Source organism: Saimiri boliviensis, chromosome 2, assembly GCF_048565385.1.
Source record: "Saimiri boliviensis isolate mSaiBol1 chromosome 2, mSaiBol1.pri, whole genome shotgun sequence".
NCBI classification, from domain to species: Eukaryota; Metazoa; Chordata; class Mammalia; order Primates; family Cebidae; genus Saimiri; species Saimiri boliviensis.
In genome coordinates this window covers 146771915-146797691 of record NC_133450.1, presented here as the reverse complement: position 1 = coordinate 146797691, position 25777 = coordinate 146771915, and the positions used below count along the sequence as shown (strand labels likewise).

The 25777-nt window shown below is 38.3% G+C and overlaps 1 protein-coding gene across 5 annotated transcripts in view; it reads left to right on the top strand.

Annotated features, from left to right (window-relative positions):
* Positions 1-25777, top strand: part of PCSK5 (proprotein convertase subtilisin/kexin type 5) — a 467438-nt gene that overhangs the window by 243356 nt on the left and 198305 nt on the right. For all 5 annotated transcript variants that reach the window (XM_074394654.1, XM_074394653.1, XM_074394655.1 and 2 more), the window contains one exon: positions 5492-5595. In XM_074394654.1, coding sequence (XP_074250755.1) covers positions 5492-5595 — 104 coding nt within the window. The remainder of the gene's footprint in view (positions 1-5491; positions 5596-25777) is intronic.

Below are 25777 nucleotides of genomic sequence, written 5' to 3'. Positions count from 1 at the left end.
GTGTCTCCAGATCACCATGGATCCGTTCCCATCACTGCCTATTTCTTTTAGCACTGGTACAGTGACAGTAAGTTTCTGACTACTTGTTCCTATTTCTAATTTACATAATCTTAAAAAACTGGTTTTATTTTGGATTGAAGAAGACTAGTTTCATCTTGGATTGGTTTTGAACATTTAGTAAGTTGGATATTTGTGATCACTGATTGGATTAGTCATGCCCTTTTCCCATTGATCTGGGCCTCATCATTTCATTAGACAGAATCACTCTTTTATTTTAGGATTGCTCTTTTAGGAAACAGTTTCATTATCTGGGCTAGCTGTTGCTCCTCTTATTGATAAATTCTCTTTCTGTAATAAGATGTGTATCTGTTGTCTTTTTGTATCAGCTCCCACTAAATTACAATGAGGATGTATTTGGGTGGTGGATTGACTGGGAGGTTGGTTATTTTTTTTCTCTTTAAGAAGTGCAGATGAGTCAGTCACCCAAGATTTCAAATTGGCCCTTGTTTTTAAAGACCACCAGGTACAGATGTATTTCTAGCACTCACACATCTGTAGAATTATCTGGGAAAACTCTTTGGTGAAGGATTTTTTTTTTTCTTTTTTACTTTAAGTGCTCGCAGTTGCACTTAGCCCAACAAGAAACACTACACAAAATGTCTCTCTTGGGATGTCTGTCTTCTAAACCTAGTGTTGGGCCCATGAAATACTCTGAACTGCGCAGAGTAAAAATGTAATGCAAACACCAGGTAGTGGTAGTGTCATTATTTATAATGTTTTTGCAGCTGAAAAGTAGAACGCTAGAAGCATTTAAGGTGAGGTTCAGCTGAAGTTCATTGACTAGAGAAGAGTCACCTAACCAGGCTGCGAACACGTCCAAGTGTGGCCATGGCAGGCAAGATGACAAGTTCCTATCAGTACTGATATACAATAATACACTGATGACATACAGTATACATGTAAACTATTACAAAAATTATATGATTTTCCTGGTATGTGATTTTTCTGTTTACCTTTGAAAGAATGAGCAAGCCGGGTGCGGTGGCTCAAGCCTGTAATCCCAGCACTTTGGGAGGCCGAGGCAGGTGGATCACGAGGTCGAGAGATCAAGACCATCCTGGTCAACATGGTGAAACCCCGTCTCTACTAAAAATACAAAAAATTAGCTGGGCACGGTGGCGCGTGCCTGTAATCCCAGCTACTCAGGAGGCTGAGGCAGGAGAATGGCCTGAACCCAGGAGGCGGAGGTTGCGGTGAGCCGAGATTGCGCCATTGCACTCCAGCCTGGGTAACAAGAGTGAAAACTCCGTCTCAAAAAAAGAAAGAAAGAATGGGCAAAAGTTAGGCCTTTGGAACCTGCAAAACAAATTAAGACTCAGGAATCTTCTGAATGCTCTGGTAAACAAAAGTCAACTGGGTCGAGACAGAGTGTGTGTACAAAGAGTATGTAACCATGAGGACACGAGCTGCCATACTTGGCTTTTTGATCCAGTTGTCAGAGAACTTCCTGACAAACAGATGTGTGTGTGTCTGTGCCTCACCTTTGTGGATCCGTTTGGAAATAGTGTGGTATGGTGATTGATAGCGTAAGTTATACAGCCAAGTTCAGCTGGTTTGCATTCTTGTTCTGCCACTTACTACCTGTGTATTTGAGTTACTGTGTGTAACTCAAGGCCTCCCTTTTGTGATCTGTGAAACGGAAATAGGAATGTTACCCACATCATATGATTTTCAATATCGTGCCACAATAATGCACGTAAAACATACAGTGCCGGCCGGGTGCGGTGGCTCAAGCCTGTAATCCCAGCACTTTGGGAGGCCGAGGCGGGTGGATCACGAGGTCGAGAGATCGAGACCATCCTGGTCAACATGGTGAAACCCCGTCTCTACTAAAAATACAAAAAACTAGCTGGGCGTGGTGGCGCGTGCCTGTAATCCCAGCTACTTAGGAGGCTGAGGCAGGAGAATTGCCTGAGCCCAGGAGGCAGAGGTTGCGGTGAGCCGAGGCCCTGGCCAAGTGCTAACTAAATGTTGGTTATTACTATGAGTTCAGTAAAGCATGCCAAACTAGAAATGATTGTATATACAGAACTCCCCAGAAAGTCATGGTCATTTCATTGGTTTGAAAGGTCATGGATAGCTACTCATATCTTGTAGGTATTTATAAATGTTACTCTTTTATGTATATTTTTGTTTAAGGGCATTTATTTATAATCCCAGGAAGAAATTTGAGGGGTGTGTAGTATAACTACATGTGATTTGTTATAGGGCGGTGGCCACGAGACTCGGGATTGGGAGATATTGTTCTTTTCTCCAGGTGGGTTAGACTTTTGAGCTCTCAATAGTTACTTACTTCAAAGCTCTTGCTGCACAAGTCTGTCTATTCTTGGAGATCAGAGAGGTCTCGGTTTTCAGAGACAATTGGAGTTTGGGTCCAGGATACTTTGCAGAGTGGAGTAAGTCTTAGGGAATCCTACATTATGGGCGTGGACCATGGAGTTCCCTGTAAAGGGCACTCAGCCTTCTCTCTGCATTTGCTTTATAAATGGCTTATGAAATCTCTCATAGTTTGACATAGTCTTCACTTCCACATCATCCCTGTAAGTATAAATACAAATAAAAAGTAAGGTGTGAATCAGACATTTCTGTAAACAAAAGTCCTCTCTGGATACTAGCAATAAATAAACCATAATGTCCTGCAAAATTAACCTATGGCTGTTTTCTAAGCTAATTATCTTCCCACAGATAGAAACGTTACTGATTCTAGGTCCACTGGTTTTTCAATTTATCTTCCTCACTTTATTTTGGTGAAATTCAGGAATTCTCAAATTAGATCATTTCTCAAGTTGTGGATTATCAGGTATCAGAATAAAACCATCCAAACACCTCCTCATTCTACCTGCAGTTCCAATTTCCTGAAACTGATTTCTTCTTTTTAATTACAAGCACTCCAAGAACTAAGTTTTGCTACTTAGCGTGAGAACAAGTAACTCATATGTCTTCAGTTTGAGTTTGAATGCGGTAGGCTTCCTGAATCTGCCAGAATGCAGGTGCTTAAGGTATAAGATCAATGTCAGTGTTCCCTGTTCTATTATAATTATTAAATTTTTAGTGCTAAGGTACACTAGGGAAAATGTGGATCTCCCAATGATCAGAATTTCTTGCTTGATATTTCTGGAGGAATCTTGCCCTGGTGATAGGTAACATGAGACGCTGACTTCTTTTCTTTTTTTCTCCTCCCTAAAGGGGAACATGAAAGTTTTAACTGTGTATCAATGTTATTTTAAAATAACTAGGTTAATTTAGATATTTTCATCAAATCCAAATGGGCTCTTTGGTGTCTCGCTGTTTACACACGACAAAACAAAAACATAAATGTTCACTTGGGAGGATTCTACTTTATTATAAATAAGTGGCTAGAATGTCTTTTTGGACCAAGATTTCTTCTTGTTTTTGCCCTTCACCCTAATAACTAGGACATCACATCTTAGGCAGAGCTAGAACAACTTACGTAGAGACTGGCATTCAGAATTATCCCTTGACTTATTTTCTAATTTCCCCGACAGTAGTGCATTGAGTCTCCTGAATGATCATGTGAATTTAGTGTTAGTCAGCAAAGGGTCAAATCATGCTATTTGTTTTAGAAGCAAAATATCCTGCCTCCTAGATTCCATCAAGCAGCCTCCCTCCCTTTATTGAAAGTTGCTTGCTTTATTGGGTTCTAAAATTGGTTCGTAACAAGTGTTATAGCCTAATAAAATAATTGTTTCCGTTGTTCTCATATTTTTAAAGTTCATACAGAGAGGTTTTAATTTCCAAAATTCAAGTTCTTTTGTTAATGTAACTTTACCTTGCAGTCTAGATCCAGTCTTACCCCACTCTGGAAACTTAAAAAAATGGCAATTCTCACTCTCCTCTTATTTTTAATCTAAGAGCATAACAGAAAAAGTATCAGAACTCAATAGTACTTTTCTTTCCCCATTTCTTTCATATTCAAGTCACCAAATAAGAGCTGTGGCTGCAAATTTAGCAAAACGCTTTGCTATCTACCACTTCTTAATAGCTTATTATGCACCAGGCGCAAGGTGAAGTACTTGGCATTATTTTAACTGATTCAATCAGTACAACGAAGTAAAGCAGATATTAGCCTCCATGTTCTAAGTAGGGATACTAAGACTTTCAGAGATTAATTTCACGTAGATAGAAAATGAAGGAGCCAGAATCTGATCACTAGACCCCTTCCTACTAGAAGGCCGCCCTGACCACCCTAAAAAACACAGATGTGGTGAGTAAGATGGGAAAAAAATATAGTATAAAGTGAAGCAACATACAGGCCCTATCATGAAAAATTAGATATAATTAAGATATTAAAAGTTCTCCCTCTGCCTGAAAGACCCCAATGTCCAGACACCTACAAAAGAGAGTGCAGAAAGACTACCCCAAACCCTATCACGCCTCAAGGCAGGTAGTGAGTAATTTTCTCCTCTAAAGATTCTCTCCCATCCTTTGCAAATATGACTGCTAAAGTAAAGGTGGCTGGTGAGAAACAAATAAAATGGCTGCACACACTGCATGAAAATTGCCATATTTCCTAGTTAAGTGAAAGATCAGCACACCTCAGAGTCCAAGACGGAAGCGAATAAGTATTCTGATTAGAATTGTATGCATGTGCTAAGTCAAACAGCTTTGAGTATATACATAGTCCATGAAAGGGAATAAAAGTCTTTGTGTATGTGTTTGGATTTGTTTTCTGTGTGTTTATGATTATCATTGCAGTTCTCCAATGAAAGTGTCTCCTACTTAGTAGTCTCTTTTGTGCTCTTCAGTGCTAGTAGTCATAAAAACTGGGTATCTAATAACACAGTATAACAACTACCCATTGTAAATGAAGAATACTGTTAGAGCTGTCTGTGCCTTGGAGCCAGTCTTTGAATTCTGTACCATATTCTCATCCTTAAAAATGCTGAAACTTAGGATGCTGTTTCTTTGAGATTTTTTCATAGCCCACATATATGTGTATAGAAGATTAAACATTGCTAAGGTCTTTTGGTAAATTGCAACTCAATTACCTAACTATTTGATGATTCAAGAAGAAATGTTCCAGAGGCCTTCCGTTTTGATTTTAGCTTACTGTAATCTGATGATGATGATGCAAGCTTTTATGCAAAGGAAAAGAGTGCCATAGTGGGCAGCCATTTTGTTGAGGAAACTGGAAACACTCACCCTTTTAAAAACTAAGTTACCCTGACTACAGTCTTATTATTTCTTCAGTTCAAGGTTACGTTTTCTGCCTCCCACAGACTAATGTCACTTCTCCATGTTGAGAACAAGAGCGGCATTTGGCATTTGGTTATCCCAAACCCAAATCTCTGACCCTTTGTTTTTAGTACTTTGCCATCTTGATTTTGCTTTTTTAATTTGCTTGTGACTCTCTGCTTCCCCCATCTTTTTTTTTTTTTGGTACAATGATTCTTACCTTGTCTTTCCCCAGTCCGTTTCTGACCTGGAGAGACGTACAGCATGTTATTGTCAGGACTTCCCGTGCGGGACATTTGAACGCTAATGACTGGAAAACCAATGCTGCTGGTTTTAAGGGTGAGAACTTCTTTCATATTCTGTCACAGGCAAAATATTTTTATTTTTCCCCCATTTTAAATGGAGAGCAGGAAATAGAGCCCCTTAAACAAAACTTTAAATTTTGTGCTGACACACGAAGAACTTGATCTTTTAGTAAATAAAGGGCAGGTTGATTTTTTTTCAGTTAAAACTACACAGATAAGGCAGATTTCTTTGGCTTCCCACAGTATAGGTCAGTTTTTTTTAAAAGATCTACCAACTCCCACATACAGTCGACCTATGGACCCTGATTAGTTTACTATTTGCTGTCATTGAGTATCTAAGTGATATTTATAATAATGTATTTTAAAATTCCTCACCATCTATAGGACTACTTCCACTTAAATAATAACTGATATATATTGTTCATTTACTGTAGTACTGTTTGTTGCTAAGGCCATGCATTCTACAAATTTCATTTTTGTTTGTTTGAAAACCTTCCACAAACAGAAAAACAGGCAATAATTCTAAGAAATGTGACTTTACATAAACTAAAAATTCTGATGAAGCTTTATAATGTCCAGTCCTTATGCAATTGTGCACAGTATGTAACAAGTACTGATATTTTCCCATGGCTAATACAGATCATAGTTCCCGAAGTCTTAACAGTAGCCATTCTATTTGTTGCCGTAGGTAATATATGTTATAATAAAAATAAAACAGCTGTATAAAACATATATCTAAAGTTTAGTATATTTACTCAAGTTGTAAGTGACCTGTTACAATAAACTTGTAATTCATTAATCTAAATTATAACAAAGATTAATTTGTTTATGTCTGCAGACTTAAAACATATTCCCAAATAATCTTAGAATCATCATATATCTGTATGGATGAAATACAGTGTTTTCATAGCATAGGGCACATCTACTTAAAAACTGAAGTTCTGATGGTCAAGCCATTGGTAACATGGTCATGAACAAGTCATTTAATTTTTAAGGGCCCTAATAATTTAAACATTTTGGATGCTAAGTAATATTATCTACATATCATATCTTACATATGATCTTAATATATCCTTATATATTTCCTTATATGACCAATATATGCAAATATTTCTGCCAGAATGTATATTTTTTAATTATTTGAAAATGATTTATTATAGATTCATGCTAAAACAAAACCTATAAATATCCTAGATAACCAGTGCCACATCAATAGTTCTTTGATTAATATCTTCTTTGAAGACTTCACTCTATTTTTAGGAAAAGAATATTTCTCTGCATTGGAATATTATCAAACACCTTTCCATGCATGTAAACTATATAATGCAGCAGTGTTCAATGAACTTTTAATCTGCAGTTGTGAATACCTGTTGGCATTGCCTTCTCTGAAGCCCAAATCAAGACGTTTGATCCCAAAGTTGTAATTGTGTGGGTGACATCAAAATTATTTAAAATTTCAGTTGTTCCAGAAAATCCAGGATGTAATTTGCCATATGTATGTTTCATTTTGATTAACTTCACATGCTCCCAGCTCCTATGATATAAATCCATGAGGCTGCAGGGGAGAGAAGGGGCCGACACATAACCGTGGCTGGTTGAAAGCTGGAATGAACTTCTTAAGAGAAGGATCACAGACTAAGGATGTTAACCTCCATGAAGCTGAGGAAACTTTAACCCAAATAAATGGCTTAGTTTTACTTATTCCTTTTTGGCAATTTAAAAAGAGCAAATGGTTCTAACAAACATGCAGCTGTTTTGAAAACCTCTGTTGGTTTAGGAGAGGGGGAAACAGAATTTAGACTAAATCACCAGACCCAAACCTGAATCTGAAGGGGGCTGTGCACTGCTTCTGGCAAGGAGGAGATGGTGTTTTACTATTGCACGTGGCAATATTTAGTATAATATTTCACTCTTCTCTTAGATGGCTGCCAAGAGTAACAGTCAAAGTTCGCTTTTTCACAGATGAATTCTTCTGAATGGGCTGGGCTCCCAGTGGGATTGTTTTGTAATTTTGTTGATAGCAAGTCCCATATTTCATCTGAACAGGATCATAATAAGATGACTTTAAAAACAGAGTTATTTTCTTCTCTGCTCTAAACATTACCATCCCATCCCTAGAGTCCCACAAATAAATGTGATTGAGGCAGAGGCTGGCAGGGGAAGCAACATGCTTTGGGGAAGTGGACAGTACAGGGCACTAGGACTGTAGACAGATGGTGTGACTTTTTATGAAATAGCAACTGGAAAGAACAAAAAAGAGCTAATGCTTAGAAGAGGTTCCCACAACAAGAGCTCAACAAGGGCTTGTATTTAAATTAGGTCAGCCAGCTTTGCAGGTCTTGCTTAGCAGGAATCCATAGTCACCTTTCTCCATAGACTGGAGAAAACGGAACTTGCCTGCCTACAGAAACGTGTGGTCTTGGGTGCCCTCCTTTGTCCCACCCAACTCAGTCCTAACACTGGGTGAAATATGTGCATGAAACGAATCTGAAAATACCTGTTCTTCCTTGGGCTTGCTTTTGTGTCCCAGTGTTGAGTAATTTATCAATAACTTGTTCGAAGAGTGTTTAAAAAAAAATATGAGAGCAGTTTCACAAATTGCTCTATAGGTACCTGTCAGTAATAGGGACATCAGTGCCCGCATCAGAATTTCTTTCTCGCCAGGTAAAGCAGAAGCCGCTTAGAGTAGCAAACAACTCAGTTTTGGAGTTCAGACATCACTAGACTTGACAGTCTTTGTTATCACTGACAACCTCAGAAAAGCAAACACCCCAGTGAAAAGCCTCTACCAAAACCCTACCAAATCCATATTATACAACCTCCTTACATGTCTTCAAACATACCCCCATGTCCTACATCCTAGGCAAACAGCAGAGCTAGATGATGTACAAACTAGACTTCTGTGCTGCCCTCCTGAAGGCAGACTTGGTCTGTCCGTACCCACATGTATTATGGACTAGAACAGGGATCTTCCTCCTGAAGCAACTGCTGGCTTGGACAGGTTCTCATTCAGGCTGGGAAGTCGGCCTTGACAATTAAAGAATGTGGCTCTCTGATGACTCATCTCTGTTTCTCGGAGAGTAGGATTACCCTGGAGTGGCTCACTAAGGAGCTAGGGACAGAGAATTTTCTTCTCCTTTTTCTGTGCCCTCCTTGTAAAAGCACTCTATAAATGACCCTATAATGAGATGACCTCACAGAGAGGGAAGCCACATACAAACATTCTTATGCTAATATACCTTAATTTTCAACAATTTTAATCAAACTAAGATTATTCTGTCCTGCCCCTTCTTAAATATAATAACAATCTCTGAAAGTGTAATTAAAATATCTTTTCCAGTAGATTAGTTTTTTCAAAATAAGCATAACCCGATGAATACATACCTATGGAAACTGACTCAACATTGTTTTGCCTTGCTCATCTTGTGAATAATCCTAGCTAAGTTTTAGACAACAGCTTTTGACTTTAAACCTCCTCCAGAGATTTTTTTTTAATTAAATGGAACAAATATCATGTACCTATCAAAAAATCTTCTTTAGATTCCCCATAAGAATAGGAAATTACTTGCCTTGGACCAGATGAACAGATGTGATATTCTGCCACTAGAGAACTGAAATCTAAATTCCAGTATTTTGCTCCTGACCAATATTTGCAATGCTAGGAGGTGTCTTTGGCATTAGGTTGTTTGGGATTTTGTTAATATTATTTCTTTCCTCTCTTGATCCCTTCCCTTTCTGCTTATAAAAAGGCTTTCTGTTTTGTTTTGTTTCTCTTCTTTTTAATTCTCCTTTGTGTTCCTTAAAACATACGAATTAGCCATAAAAGTGAAGGCTTTTGCCATTCCAGGTGGTTTTTCTTCCTGGAATTTAATGGATGTTATCTCTTCATTTATTTACCAGTATTTCATGAGCATGCCAACCCAGCACATGTTGAAGCCCAGAAAGTTGGGGGATGAGGGGAAGAAATGTCAGGGACACCATGGCGTTGACTAATCTGACCTGCCCTGGTGTAACTTACATGCAGAAACAAAAATTTACCCTCCACCTAATTTTCTTCAGTCAAGCCCCAACAATCTGCTAGGTCACATTAGATAAATATTGGTGATCCTTCTCTTATTGTCTAAAATTCAGGTTAATGTTAGCATCAGAGGACATCTGCTGTGGAGAGTATCTTCTGTGGCGTCTGATGTGTGTTTTGACCAGCTCCATTTGGGTGTAGATTATATGTAGATCCATAGAGCCATGCGGTTGATTTTAATTCAGGCATGTTTCATAACCCATGGCTTGTATCATTTCAGGAAGAAGTTAGCTCTTTCTTGTGATCTCCTCCCTTTTGCTGCTATAATCTGAGGAAACTGCATCTCTACCGACCTTCTCTACCACCAGTGCCTGAGATGTGCAGGCTGATTCTTGCCCCTAGTCCTCATCTTTGGTTTGGGTGTGCAGTTCTAATTATAATTAAATGCATGCAACATCAGTGATCTAGTTTTTTTTTTTTTTTCAAAGTGTTTATATTGGATTATATGACTGTGTACAGTTAAACTCTCTTAAATCTAGGTACAGGAATAGACGTCAGATAATAAATTAGGACCTTCTGTCATCTTTACTAGGCGAAAGAATGAAAAAAATGTCATTGAAAATCAAAAAATGACAACTAAGTGAGAGAGGTTACCACGCCTTCCATTTCACTGTCCTCCCAGACTATGTAAGTCTCTTTTTTTCTACCAGCATGTTGCTGAAACCTTCCCCATCCCCACTGACTCTTTCTTTGACCACAACTAAACTACTAGATTTTTTAAAATTTCTAACTGATAACCCACCGTGGGGAAAACAATTGACAGTCTAACATGACTTAGCCTCCGAGGCCTTAACTTTTAATAACCTGGGTTACTTTTCATTGCTGTCATTTTATTTCCACTGGTAGGGTTGATGATTTTAAGATGTTCCAATATATTTTTAATACCTACCAGTCTTGCTTTCAGTTTGTAACACTTATTTAAAAGAATTAGAAGTGCTGAACCCATTAAGCATGCTCTGTGTTCAATCAAAACGAAAGGTTTTGAAATGGGTTTTTGAGTTTTGAGTATAAAGTGATTTCTGATGTGTTACCATTTGAAAAAGTCAAGTTCATTTTACTTTATTATTTCACTGTACAAATAATATACCATCTTCACTAACTGCTATGCTGATACTCTGTTGGTCGCTGTGATTTAGGCTACAAATATGCTTTAATTGGTAATCTATACATCATGGTTTTGAAGAAAGGTTGAAGTGAAATGTTATTCATCCGGTCAGTGTCAGAGGTGGTATTAGACTCAGTCACTTGACTCCAGTCTTGATCCCACTTGCAGAAATAAGGCCCTTCCTACTTGAAAAGACAGAGGGAAGTAAATACATTTGATTCTAATAAAATATGCTCCCTGGAAATGCCACCTAATATATTTTTTTAAGATTCTGTTTTCTACCATTGTGCACTGTGAAGGTATACCCATTTCATATTTGTTAACTGAAACCCTTTTATTTTTGTGTTTATTGGCCATTGTACAGATGAGCTTCTAGCTCATTTACCACCCCCCCCACCCCCCGCAAAATGTGAATCACACAAAATTTTACCTTTATTCTTTTGTCTGGGAGATGATTTACCCAAACATCTCCATGGGAATATAGACGTCCTGATAGGAAACTGCTTAATTATGGCTTAATCTGGAGTCTTATGTCCAAAATGTCCACTTGTCTCATCATAATGTTCTACTCATACCTACCAAATATGTGATGGTCAAAAATATTTTCTACAAACGGAGAGTGATGTTTTCTCTATGCCTGTCCTTGACTGAATGATGGCATTAGGTTTGTGAGACTTTGGGGGTTTCATTTTGTTTTGCCCTTTCATCTCTGTCAGTTTTAAATGCATGTGGTTTCACACTGAAAATCCATTCACAAAATAGAATTAAAATGATGGTTGCACTATTTGCCTGTTATCTCTATATAAGATATTATTAGTTAATGAAGAGAACTATGTTTGGAGTGGTTTTGTGCTTTTGCCGAAATCTTAAGGGCCTTTAAATTCAAGTAGAAAGTCTATTAGTGATATTTTCTGTGGCCTTTGAGGAAGCCAATTCAAGTTTTTGTACCTTGGTTTTATGGAATGTGGATAGCTAATACTAAACATAATGAGAAGAATGAATTCAATGAAAACTGCTTTGAAAATGGAAAGTTTCAAACAAAAAGAGTCTTAAAAGTCTATTTTTATAGGTGAAGATTTCCACTCCTTGAAATGTGAATAAAGACATGGAACTGTGATGTGAATTAGAATGTTTTTGGGGGATTGAAAATTAATTCAGTTACCTGGAGTGGGCTAGAGAAAATATATCAAGGACTTCATAATAAAATGATTATTAATATGTCACCAAAGCTTTTTATCCATTTATCATATATCAATGATAATGCAACTATACTTAAATTCTGTTTGGCAAATTAATTTAAATATTTAAATGTCACCTTAAGTTCAACCTACTAAATCTTTAAAGCTGTAATTAATTGCTTCGACATAGGAACTAATGATAGAAATCTGAGCTGATTGTAACCTGTCAACAGCCTATCAACTCTAGTAATTGATATACAGTATAAATCTGTGAGTTGAAAGTATGATTTTTAACAATGTGTAAAAGTATCTACATTTAAGAGAATGTAGACGTCTCATTTGTGTAATCACCTGAAGAAATTCAAATCTCTAATTCTAATGAGGCTGGACTTCACCTAGGTATTTGTAAGACTCTTATTTTAGCACATGACTTTGACTATTTTTAATAACAGCAACTCTTAATATTTTGTGGTTATGGTTGATACTTTAAGCAAAGATATATGTCATCAAGCTCTAAGCTTGGGATTATAGAGGCTGATGTCAGTCCAAAAGTGTATTTTGACTATAAAGTAATGAAATTGAACCACTCATAATTGGATTCTGAATCCATTTCCAAAATAAGATGCCCAAAAATGATTTAAGTCGAGACAGTCTTAGCAAAGTACACAAACACTCACGTGCGTGCACACACACACCCCTCTACATTCTTTTACAGCCTCTTTTAAAATTCAACAATCATTTTCTTATTTGAGGTTTTGTATTTATTTAAAACAAAAAATTCACTCAGCTCTGAACTCAGTGGTTCACAGAACGGGCTCCAGAGTCCCAACAACCTGGAAGTGAATCCCGGTCCCAGCTTTATACAGTATGTCTGGTAATCTTCATACATTCTTAATCAACTTTATTGAGGTAAACTTACATACAATAAAAAACATTATTTTATGTGTACAGTTCAGTGAGTTTTAATACATGCATACATCCATGTGACCATCACCACCACTGAGTTATAGAAACCTCTGTCACCCTAAAGAGTTACTCTGGGCTCCTTCCTCACCCTCTACCCTCCTCCTACCCTGGCAACCACTGATCTACTTTCTGTCCTATGGATTCGATTATCTTTTGTAGCCTTTCATATAAATTGAATTATTTGAAACCAGCTTCTTTCTTGCCATGTAAGATTTTTGAGATCCGTCTGTGTCATTAAGTCAGGCATTCTCCTCATAAAAAAGAATGAGATTGTGTCTTTGAAAGAATGTGGATGAAGCTGGAGGCCATTATCCTTAGCAAACTAACCCAGGAACAGAAAACCAAATACCACGTTCTCACTGATAAATGGGAGCTAAACGATGAGAACTTGTGAACACAAAGAAGGAACAACACCCACTGGGGTCTACTTGACAGGGGAGGGTGGGAGGAGGAGGAAGAGGAGCAGGAAAAATAATGATTGGATACTGGGCTTAATACCCGGATAATGAAATAATCTGTTCAACAAAGCCCTGTGACTTGAGTTTACCCATATAACAAACCTTCATATATACTCCTAAACCTAAAATAAAAGTTCAAAACAATAAAATAAGTAATTTTTTATATTTTTTAAAGTATATCCGGCATTAATTCTCTGTTATTGCCACTTAGCATTCCACTGTATGAATATACCACAATGTCTATACTCATTCACTTTTTCATGGGACATTTTATTGTTTCTGGTTCCAGGTTAGTATGAGTATACCTGCTCCAAATAGTTACACACAAATCTTTATGTGGACAAATCGTAATTTTTAAATATTAGAAAAGTCATCTGTAATTTGAACAGAGACCCTGAAGAGTAAGGCGGCAATCTAAGTGGCTATCTAAACATAGAACATTTCAGGCAAGGTGAACAGCACATACAAAACCTGTTCAAAGAAAAGCAAGGACCATCCTAGCTGGGGTAGAGAGAGCAAAGGGAAGAACGAGGAACAGAGTATCGTGTAAAGAATTTAATGCCTCTCTTTGTTCACAGTATGCACTTAAGTAAAATTATGAGCTGTATGTTATGTATTGTAATATAACATATTCAGTTAATATTCTGTTAAGGTAAGAATTCAGCATATTATATATAGAGATCCAGATGTGGGTGTGTATAGCGCTATATCCGTTAACATGGAATTTGCATCTTAGAAATGAAATTAGGTCCACTATCACTTTCAAATATTAGACTCACTACATTGTAGTCACATCTCTCATGACACTTTTGTTCTCATCGTTGTGGTCATTAGGTATCTTTCTCTAATTGACAGAAGTCCCACATGGGCATCCCCGTTGCATGGATTTCTGCTGTGATTTCTTCCAAAGCTAATTTAGGCTGTTGTTTTCATTTCATATTGCCAGCGATTTTAGTTGGTGGTTCTGGATAAATCATTAACCTCGTTATTTGTTTTCCCTTTTTTATAAGATTACTTGGATTTCAGTAAACAGTACTTGGGCTCAGAAGTGTTGGAAAAAGTGTAATCTGCCAATGATTATGAATTATATTAATGTCATATGCCTCACCTAAATAAAGCATAAATAAATACAATGAGAGGGTGGAAGGTGTTTGAGAATTTGAGGATTACCGAAAGTTGGGGAACCAAAGCTTATCTGGAATATTATAGTTTGCTTTTTTCTTTTCTTTTTTTTTTTTTTTTTTGAGACAGAGTCTTGCATTGTCACCCAGGCTGGAGTGCAGTGGTGCAATCTCAGCTCACTGCAACCTCTGCCTCCCAGGTTCAAGCAGTTCTCTGCCTCAGTCTCCCAAGTAGCTGGGATTACAGGCATATGCCACCACGCCCGGCTAATTTTTTGTATTTTTAGTAGAGACAGGGTTTCACCATCTTGGCCAGGCTGGTCTTGAACTCCCGACCTTGTGATCCACCCACCTTGGCCTCCCAAAGTGCTGGGATTACAGGCGTGAGCCACCACACCTGGATAGTTTCTTTAAGTTTAAACAAATATCTTCTTTTGTTTGTGTTTCACGGGGACTGGAAATTATAACTGGAGGAGACAGCTATGGTGAAGGCAACAGATCAGGGGAAGGGACAAAAGAGAGGGCCCAGTGTGCAAAAGGGACAGATACAGTGTGATGAGGAAAGTAATGTAAAAAGCATCAAAAGCAAAGCTACTTGAATCCTAGAGTTAGGAGTTCTCATTTGATTTGAAAAACATTTTGGAGCCACTGCAGTGATTTGATAAAGTGAGCTAGATAATAGTAATGACTTTCAAGCAAGTTGATTCAAGTTGCTAGTCTGATGTCAAAAAGAATATTATTTCTTACACTGATGGTGTGAATCCATTGTTCCTATGACATGTCTTAGAAAATGGCATGTATGTAACAAATTGACTGCTTGAAATGAAAGGAAATTGTCTTGCAGTGATCATTTTATGTCATCTTAGTATGCAATTATGTATTCATGACCTTAAGACTGCGACATTCAGCGAAATTTTTTATCATCTCTTGGCCTCCTTCTAAATGAGGAAAGTTATAGAGTTGGGATATATAATCATCTTTGCTACATCTCTCCCCACTCCCTTTTTTTTAAGAAGAGAAAGAAATGCTTTCTGAAATGACTTTTTAATAAACCCTGAGCAAAGGGTGTGGTGATGAGATTGCTTCTTGAAAAATGTCAGGTCAGTAATTATGCTTTGAGAAGCCTTCACAAATTTCTTTTGACCAAAGTCTTTTCTCTGGTTGTTATTGCTCACCATGACCTCCAAAAAGCCACCTGACTTCCTATATTTGAGGTTCTTTTTAGCATACAATTGTAGTCTTTGTATTTGCCATATAACCTCACAAACATGTAAAGGACGCAAGTATACATAATTGCGGTGAGCATCTTGAGTTGCCCTATGCCTATTATGCAGGCAGAATGATAGGAGCACTTAGGGTTTATAAATGACTTTTCCTCCTTCCAAGTACTGTATTAATATTCTTTTTCTCAGCCATGAAGCCAACTTAGAATTTGCAGTAGTCTTAAGGAGCAGTATTGTTTTTCTGAACCCACCAGAGGTTACAATGTAGATGCTTTCTTAATATACTATGTGGGTTGGTTTTGTCAGGAAATCATCTGCTGCTTTTCATGTTTTACCCTCAGAAGTATCTTTACAGCCAAGGCAGAAGATTTGTATCCAGCTTTGTTCCAAAGCACAATACTGTCTATCTTAGAAGCCTAAAACCCCACTGAATTGCAGTCACATAGCATGAAAGAATCAGAAGACAGCCAAAAACGTGAGAAATGTCTATGATTGATTGACAGAGCTGCCACACTTGGTTGCATAGGTTGTTAACTGCACAAGGGCGACAAACTGAAAGGTTGAGTGGGTGGGGACTGAAATCTGGCCTTGGATGCAGTCACCAAGGAATGTGCCTGCAGTGGGATGATGTCCGCCTTGAGAAAAGAGGTACCTTTCTCTAATCAACAGAAGTCCCACATGGGCATCCCAGTTGCTTGGAATTGTGTCGTGATTTCTTCCAGAGCAATCAAAGGCACAGGCATCTTTTAAGAGGTATGCATCCAGAGGTGGTTCTGTTCATTTTAAACTGCAGCCATTGCTTCAGTCTTGATATCCACAGAACCTATTTCTTCATTAGCAAAGTCACTCAGTGTTACTAGAGTCAAATAAAATTTTGCAATATCTGGCCGGGCGTGGTGGCTCACGCCTGTAATCCCAGCATTTTGGGAGACCAAGGTGGGTGGATCACAAGGTCAGGAGTTTGAGACCAGCCTGGCCAACATGATGAAACCCCATCTCTACCAAAAATACAAAAATTAGCTGGGCATGGTGGCAAGCGCCTGTAATCCCAGCTACTTGGGAAACTGAGGCAGGAGAATCACTTGAACCCAGGAGGCAGAGGTTGCAGTGAGCCGAGATTGTGCCACTACACTCCAGTCTGGGTGACAGAGGAAGACTGTCTCAAAAAAAAAAAATTGCAATATCTGTGACTATTTCATCACTATATCTTTTTCACCAGCTCTCTAAACAAAGTTTGAAGTAAACTCTCAGAATCTTAAGTGAGCATAAGTGCTAAGCACAAATCTATAATTCTTTTCAGATCCTTTTTTTTACATTCAGCAAAAATGATTGAAGCTTCATGAATTCAAATGTATGATTCTTTCATTTGAGTTCCAGTAGAAGATTCATATTTGGGTTAGAGTCCATGTACATATTGGCATAGGTAGGATACATGAGCCCACAGCAGTGGTGAAAAGGCTTCATCTGAAGTCTTCCCTGATTATCATCAACCTGTCTTGTTAAAATACTCTCCCCAGCTCACATTTTCTAATAAGGAATAGAGCTTTAAATGCAAAAGGGAAAACTGTGGTTGAGATAAACAGGAAAAACTCTCTTATTGAAATTAATACATGCATATCAGTTTGGACTCTGGCATCAGATATTCCCAGCACAGGCTGCATTACCAGTTTCATATCCCACATCAGGCACAAAGGGCTCTAAGTTGCTGTGACCACGCTGAGACCGTGGTAAGTGGGCACTGTGGCAGCTAGTTGAGAATCAATAAGATGATCCAAATAAGAAGAAAGGGGGCTTATGATTACATCTTTTCCAAATTTAATTCTAGTAAAGATGGCTTAGCCTATCCTATTTTGTGATCTAGAGAGATCTTTATGATGGTGCCAATGTCTATAATACAAACCAAATTCAAACAGTCAAAAAGAAATCCCGCCATGGTTCTATGCATGACTTTTCAAGGCCACTGCATCTAACAGTATACAGTGACACTCGAGGCAGTTGCTTTGCAGAATCCATCTGGAAAATAAATAGATCCAGACTTTTTTTTTTAAATTTCTTCTTAGAATTTCAATTCAGACTTTACACATGCTCACATCTTGCTAGCGTGTGGCATTTCAAAGTGATTAAACTTCTACCACACATCCCAATAATGGCTTCGATGGGCTTCATTTTATGGTGTTATACCAGAAGATACAGTATGCCCTGAAATTTCCAGAGTCGTCCTTGGAAGCGCCAAATAGAAAGCTATTGTGATTACTGCTGGATGTTAACAAATGGGAAGTTGCTCTTTGATACTCAATGTCATTTTTCCATCTGGGTGTGCCTGGTTAGCTCTAATTAAAAAAAAAAAATAGGCAAAGAGTGAATATAAAATAAAGTATCTTTCCCGTATTAATATCTTCACACTCAAAGAAAATCCCTGATAGAAATGACTGAAAAAGGTTATTTCTCAGCAAGAATAGGGGAAAGCGTTATGGGCCAGATGTTAAACTTCCAAGCCCAACATATTCTTTTTCTCTTGCACGTTTTAATGAGTTAAGAAGTTTTGAAGATGAGAGCAGTACTTTGTGCAGTTGACTTGGAAAAGACAAAGTTAGGTAGACAATTTCCTCAAATGTTTTTCCCCTTTATTACTTTGCAAGGTTATTCTGAGGGTTATGATTGATCTGAGACCTTAATGGAAAGAAATACTGTATGTCTTGTAGACTACAGTAATCAAGGATAAATATATAGTAGAAAGAGATTCTGAAGGCTTGAGCTTGAGTTTCTATGACTTTGTGCAAGTTCTTTTCATGTTCATGAAACCTAGTTGCTTCAGCTAGAAAATGTGAATAATACTATCTTGCTAATAAGATTGTTGCGAAGATTTTATTAGCTAATGTGTAATAAAATACGTATGTAAGATATGAATTTTGCCTCCCCTATAATATTTCCTCTCTGCCTCTCATTTTGAGAAGCATGCTGAATACATTAAATGTGCTTCAATTGTAGGGGCATTAGGATTCAGAGAAAGACACTTCAGTGCGTTTTCTATTTTCATCTTTGTACACTAAGCATGATTTTTCATCTCAACTCAGTCAAACCCTGATTCTATCCTAACACTGCCATATGTACTTAACACCTTAAGTAATGTGCATTCAAAGAAGGAAGTATCTAGACCAGTCAGTCCTGAAGTGTGTGATAATGTAAGTCTGGGTTAATTAAGAGAACTTTTATCTTCTCAAAATGTTTTTGTAAGAGAAGCAGAAATGTTTGGGATAACCATATAAAAAGCTACTGACATTATATACTGTGCAGTCAAATCTCATTTCTTTTGCTCCTGGCATGAGGGAAGGAGTATTTGAGAATGATGTCTAGAGTCTCAGGCCCTATGCTTCCTATGTTAGCCTAATTAACCAGACTTTTCCATGAGATGCTATCCCCAGTAACCTAAGTAAGTGGCTCTCAAAGTGTGGCCCCCAGACCGACAATACACCAGCACCACCTGAGAGCATGTTAGACATTCCCATTCTGGGCCTTACCTCAGAACTCCTGAATCATTGGGACTGAGCAGCTTGTTTCAAGTCCTGAGAGATTCTGGTATGTATGGAAGTTTGAGGACTACTGTCCTAAGTCACCCACCGTATGTAATGAATTACTTTCTCTCCTGTGCATCTGGAAGTGCCATCCTTAGAAGAATAAAGTGCCATCTCTAGAATAAGTGAAAAAAAAAAAAAAACACTCTCTCAAATTATGTTCTTCTTGCTGTTTTTCAATAAGGAAGTTGTGAAAGGTTTTCCCCAAACAGTTCTCTTGTCAGTTTCTGAACCAGTTGGTCCCAGCCACGTTCATTCTCTTTTCTATCCGTTGGACCATGACCTTATGTTTTCAAACTTTGTATCACTCTTAAAGGGGCGGGGGGAACCTTTTCCATTCTGCTGCCTTAGTTCCATCCCTTCTTTCAAAACTAAAAATTTCCAGCAAGTAGTCTGAATTAGCTGTGTCCGTTTCCTTACTGTTCATTAGTCCTTCTGTAATACCTTGGAATCTTGCTGCAATCATTTTTACTTTTATAATTTCTGCTTCTACCCTTGACAGGAAATCATTCTACAACTTTGACGCATCTACTTGCCAAATCGGAAGACCTCTTGTCTTTCTCTAGGATTCACGCTCTAGATTAACCGAGACTAGATCTCTCTCTTTTTTTTTAATGATGCAAAGATATAACCCTTCTTCTTTGGCTGTTTGTTTACTCCTTTCTCCCTTTCTTAAACCTTAGCCATTCCCTGAGGTCTGATTCTCAGACAGGAAAGGATGGAATCAATCTCTCTCTCTCTCTCTCTGTGTCTCTCTCTCTCTCGCGCTCTCTCTCTCTCTCTCCCCCTCCCCCCCCACTCCCCCACCTCCTCTCCTCTCCCATCCTCTTAATGCCACTGCTTTTCTTTTACATACCTGCCTTTTCAGTTACAAATATCATGTCTTCACTAAAGAGTTCCAGTTCTACGTCTTCAACATTGATGTCATCCTAGAATCTCCACACAAGGCTCTCACTCTATGTCATTTACAGCTGAGAATTTCTAAAACAGAAGCCATCAATCATCTTTCACAAAACAACTTCTCCCCAAAGCTGGCCTCTGTTGTCAGGGGATACCCTTCTGTCCGTCACCCTGTTCTTGACTCCTTGGTTGCCTCCAATTTTAGTTGCACATTCCATTACATTACTCCTTCCTTACCTGACCTCTTATTTCATTCACCATTTCCATAGCCTCGTTTATGATCTCTGATGCCGTAGGGAACCTGCCTCAGTCCTTCTGCCTCTGAAATCCTGTATAACAAATCCCAGATTAATCTTTCTAGAATATCAGTTTAATTATGTCGTTTCCTTGATCATTGGCACTCACTGCCTCCAGAGTAAATCCAGCCATGCATTCCAGTCCTACACAGCTTCCTTGAAAATGTCACCGTTCCAAATATCCTGGTCTCATTACCATCTCTCCATGAACCCAAATCTTACTGAAGGATTTAAGGGCCCTCTCAAGCCTTATTTCTTCTAAAAGAAGATCCAGTTCACAGTAATGGGTTACTTTTCATAAAACAAAAATTGTTTTGTAAGACATAGTGTCGCACCGTCATCCATGCTGGAGTGCATTTGTGCGATCTTGGCTCACTGCAGTCTCTGCCTCCCAGGTTCAAATGATTCTCCTGCCTCAGCCTACTGAGTAGCTAGGATTACAGGTGCCTGCTACCATGCCCAGCTAATTTTTGTATTTTTAGTGGAAACGGGGTTTCACCATTTTGGCCAGGCTGGTCGCAGACTCTTGACCTCATGTTATGCCCGCCCTGGACTCCCAAAGTGCTGGGATTACAGGCATGAGCCACCGTGCTCGACCCACTTTTCATAAAGTTTACAGAAATTTCCCTATTAATGTCCATTAAGCTTAAAAAGTATTTGAGTTTTATGAAAATGAAAGGGAATGTTCATGAGAAGCCTAACATAGTGCCAGAAACTGAGAAGGATATGTGATAGCTTTTTTCCTGGTGAGATGGTGACATTCCCAGGGACGAGGAATAATTTTTCTTTGTTCTTTGCCATCATCACCTCCAATAGTGGGTGAAGGCTCCTTGTGAGGTGAGCTGATGGATGTGCAGATAGATGAAATCACCAAATCTTTGTAATCACTATTAACCACGGAGTAAACAGGCACTCACTTGAAATAAATGTCAATTACATTTTCTATTCCCTTATCTTACGAGAAACTTAAGGGAAAAGCAAAGCAAAACTAAAGGAAAATTAAATGAATAATTATCTAAAAATAATACGTAAATAATCCACAAATAGGAATTTTGGCTGCCGGCTAATCAAAATCCCATTTTCATTGTTTGCTCAAGTTTTACATCAAGAAGACCAAGATTGGGGAACTGACATATGGTCAATCCAATCTTCAATTAGCCTTTACCCAAAGGCCCTTGTAGCACATTTTTTATCTTGTTCTCATATTTGTCCAGAGAATCATTCTTAAAAACAAGCAAAAATAGAATCTGGGTATGCTGTGTGTTACGTGGCTGGGTCTCTCCAGGGTGGTATAATAATTTTCCTACTCCTTTTCAAGAAATATTTGTCAATTACCTTAAGCAAATTACTTGCTTATTGTAACCATGCTGGGAGCAAATAAATGAAGACTGGTCAGAAGAAAATAAGCAAATAATTTGACACTTTTTCTTAAAATGGAAAGAGGCTCTTGACAGAAGGCAGACATATCTCCTTCTCGTTTTAACTCTGCAAGTGAAACAAATAGTCATAAATATGTTTCTATATGTTCATATAGAATATAATAAATTGTGTATGCATAGATAAACATTATATTCCCATATGTGTATAATGAAGTACATCGTACATGGAGAAGAGGGACTCAGCAGTGTTTTCCTAAACTCCTTTTCCTTAGTCGGTTCTGATGAGCCTGTCTGACTACAGCTGCTGACCAAACCCATCCCCAAGAGAAGCTTTGAAGTGCAGACCCAGGAGACGGTATCTGGAAACTTTCCATGTGCAAGTTCTCAGTAGCACTGGTGACGGCTGGCATGTTTGGATCTGGCTGGAGTTGTTACTAGAGGCTGAGATTTTAGAAAGAGCAAGGGAAAAATAAAAACAAACCAGGCAGCAGAACACAGGTGCCGGCTGCTCCATTTTCCTACCCCACGGGAGTCTGCATTTTGCACTGAATGGCAGAAGAAAGCATTGTAACTATAGTTCTGATTCTCTCTCTAAGAAGCTCATGCACCTTTTGCATTGAAATGTAAAAGACTGCACAATGAAGAGATAGCGGAGGAAGGCAGTAAGGCAGAGGAAGAAGTAGGTGATTCTGGGAGCATTCTGGCTTTCTGCTGTCAGATATTTAGGTGTGAAACTGACAACATGAGACTGAAGAGTATCACTTCCCACTTTTTCTTTCTCCCTTAGGAAGCTTCCTTTTGATTTCATATTTAGCTGTTTCTTTTTACACTTAAAAAACAGTACTTAAGTGTTTACATTATGCATGCGGGACGTGGCGACTTGGGAAAGCATCTCGAGTCCTCTCAGGCGCATGCGGGCCTCCTGTCCTGCACATTTGGCCTGGTTTAATTAGTAGGTGCAGGAGGCACAGGATCCCTGATGGGAGCAGGTGGTTCAGCGCATCGAGGATCAAAGAATCCAGAGGTGCTACGACCACAACAGCTGCAGGCAGCTCTTTGATCTCTAGTTCCAAATTTCTACCCAGCCCACAGATCAAGCAGTCCTCCTCAAGACAGGAATTTGGGTAACTACCTTTTATTCCGATGGTTTACTTATAGGTAGATGAGAATAGCAACAACTTGATTGATGGCAACCCAAGCGATCGTGGTTGATTGAGTTCTCCTGCAGTCTGGTCTCATGTTTCCGGGATACTTACCACTCTCCCTTTCCCCTGCTGTCCATTCATTCCAGACTCCAGGGGTGCTGGTTTCCTGGGTGCCTTAACGAATCACACAAAGAATTATCTAACCAAGATGCCCAGTTCTGGCCCCTGAGGTGTGCTACCTTCGCCTCCACCTATATCCTACATGTGCCTGAAAGCACAATCCAAATTTGGATCACTTTCCCCTCAGGTTACCTTATGTTACTGTAGATCTTGGCTAACATGCATTGAGTACTTACTGCACACCTGGCTCTGTTAGGTTGCTTCACATCCTTTGTATTTGACTGATTTCTTACTCTTTGGACATCCTTTTATACTTACAGTAATTATACAGTTTGGTACTTTTAATTGTTTCTCAGTCAGATTATAAAGGTATTCTCATCTCACCTGCTTGAGTGAGAACACAAATTATTTTCTGTTGCATTTGGATCTCACTGTTTAGTGTGGTGTTGAATACAGAGTAGGTGCTTTACAAACCGAGTGATATAATAATTAACTGGATCAATTATTAGCTTATATTGGTGAAGTGTATTGAAATTGATGCTTTCGTGTAATCAAATAATTGAATCTAATTTATCGGCCATGTTTCATATTTTGATGATTATGTGCAACCTAACAAATAGAAATACAGGTGCAGGAGGCCTGTCTACCCTCCAGGTACTAGATTATTGATATGAACAGTTGGGAGAGTACTGTGTCACTCCATAGTACTGTCATATTCTGATTTCATTTGCACATAGGATGACCAGTCTCCTGGTTTGCCCAGGAACGAGGGAATTCCCAAGGCACAAGAATTTCAGTGTTAACATCAGACAGTCCTGAGCAAACCTGGACATTTAGTCTCCCTGGTCATAAGGAATAGGAGATATTTTTAGCTGCACTTTTATATTAAATACTCCGTAATGGATAGTTGCTACTAAGTTGCATATTTTTCATGTATAGGCAAAATTCAAAATTTCTGGTTGGCTCCTTGGAGGGTTTTTGTTGCTTATTTGCCTTATTTTATTTGTTTACCCTATTTTATTTGTTTGTTTGCGGGATGCTGCATAACAACTCTGTGTTTTAGCAGAAAGGTCCTCTTTCACTTTAGGGAACACAAACTCTTTTTAACTAGTCAATTACTTATAGAGTGATTTACTAATTAATCATGTTGGTGGCATCTTGAAAGATTCATCCAGCGTAGTTTTTTAAAAATGTGAAATAGCTGGCTTCAGTAGGGACAATCCACTAAAAGAGATGAACGCATACCAGATTTTCCTGGTTACAGCTTCTTATGCCCAGAAACTTCTAATTATTTTCCTGCTGAGCTTTTAGCTTATCTTTAGAATGGAGTTTTTTAGGCCTCCTAGCTAAAGCTGCTGCGTATATTAACTGAATCTGCTTTCGAACTACGCAATTACCTACTTGGATCCCTAACGATGATCTCCTCTCAGCACTTCCGGCCTCATCAGGAAATAAGAATATGCCTGCCAGAGACTATTAGCTATTTTTCTGTGTTTCTTGTCCATCTGACTATTCCATGCGGGAAAGCCTTTGGATAACTTTGAATAAAAACTAGCTGTACTTCTGGTGCCAAATGAAACTGATTTCCTGAGCTTATGTCCATAAATGAGCCTATTTGTGAGGTCTCAATTGATATCTTATACCTATCAAAATGTAAACAGCCCTGAACTCTAAAGGAACAGATAAAATGATAGGCAAGTTTCGCAAATCTCCTTCATTGAAACAGAGCTTGTCCTGTCTCACTCCACTAAAAGATAAATTTGCTTTCTGAAATGCACTCCAGGAACTTTGCTTCAAGATCTTTAATTATTCTATATACATACGTTGTTCCCGCAATATCTTTTTAATATTTAATTTTTGAATTTTAACTAAGGTTAAAACTGAATTGAATGTTTCTGCCCCCCACTCTTAGGAATGAAAAATTCTATTTGAACTGGTCGGGATTCCTGTTCACACCAATGTTAATAGTCCTCTGATTTCATGGAATTTTGCATTTTACACAGTGCTTGCACAGAGCAGCTTCCACTTGATCATCTTAAAATTATATTCAGACTCAGCTTTTGCTCTCAACTTGGTATGAGAAATGTGCATAAGTAAGATTAGTTATGGAATGGCCGTATCATAACCAACTGTTTGCATGGTATATTTGCTGTCATTGTACATTGTAACATGTGAATATTGGCTCTATCCTTGAATAAATTTCAAATGTTAAGGATGACTTTACAGAAATCAGTAATAAAAAGAACAGATCTTTTAATTTCCCCTTACAATTCCCTGTAAACACTTTATGACACTTGGCAAATTAAATAACATTTCTCCTCTTAGTACCATTCATTCATTTCACAAATATTTATGAAAGTCCTACTCTAAGCCAGGCACTCCACAGCCCCTGGAGAGAATCATACCGTGAGCCCTTAGGAGCCCTTCATGGTAACAGTGGATGAATAAGACAGACTTGACTCAAATGGTCACCAAAAAAAGTCAGTGTTTCTCTCTTTACAGGTCATTTTGAGTATGAAAATTTTATATTACATAAAAAATTATGAGTGCTTCCAAACTGCTTAATGGCTTTTTCCCCTATTGACACCACATTTTGAGGGAGTTCATCTGCCCAACACATTTATTGTGCTGTTTCCCTTATTGACTTAGTGACCTTCATTGATCTCTTCAGCAAC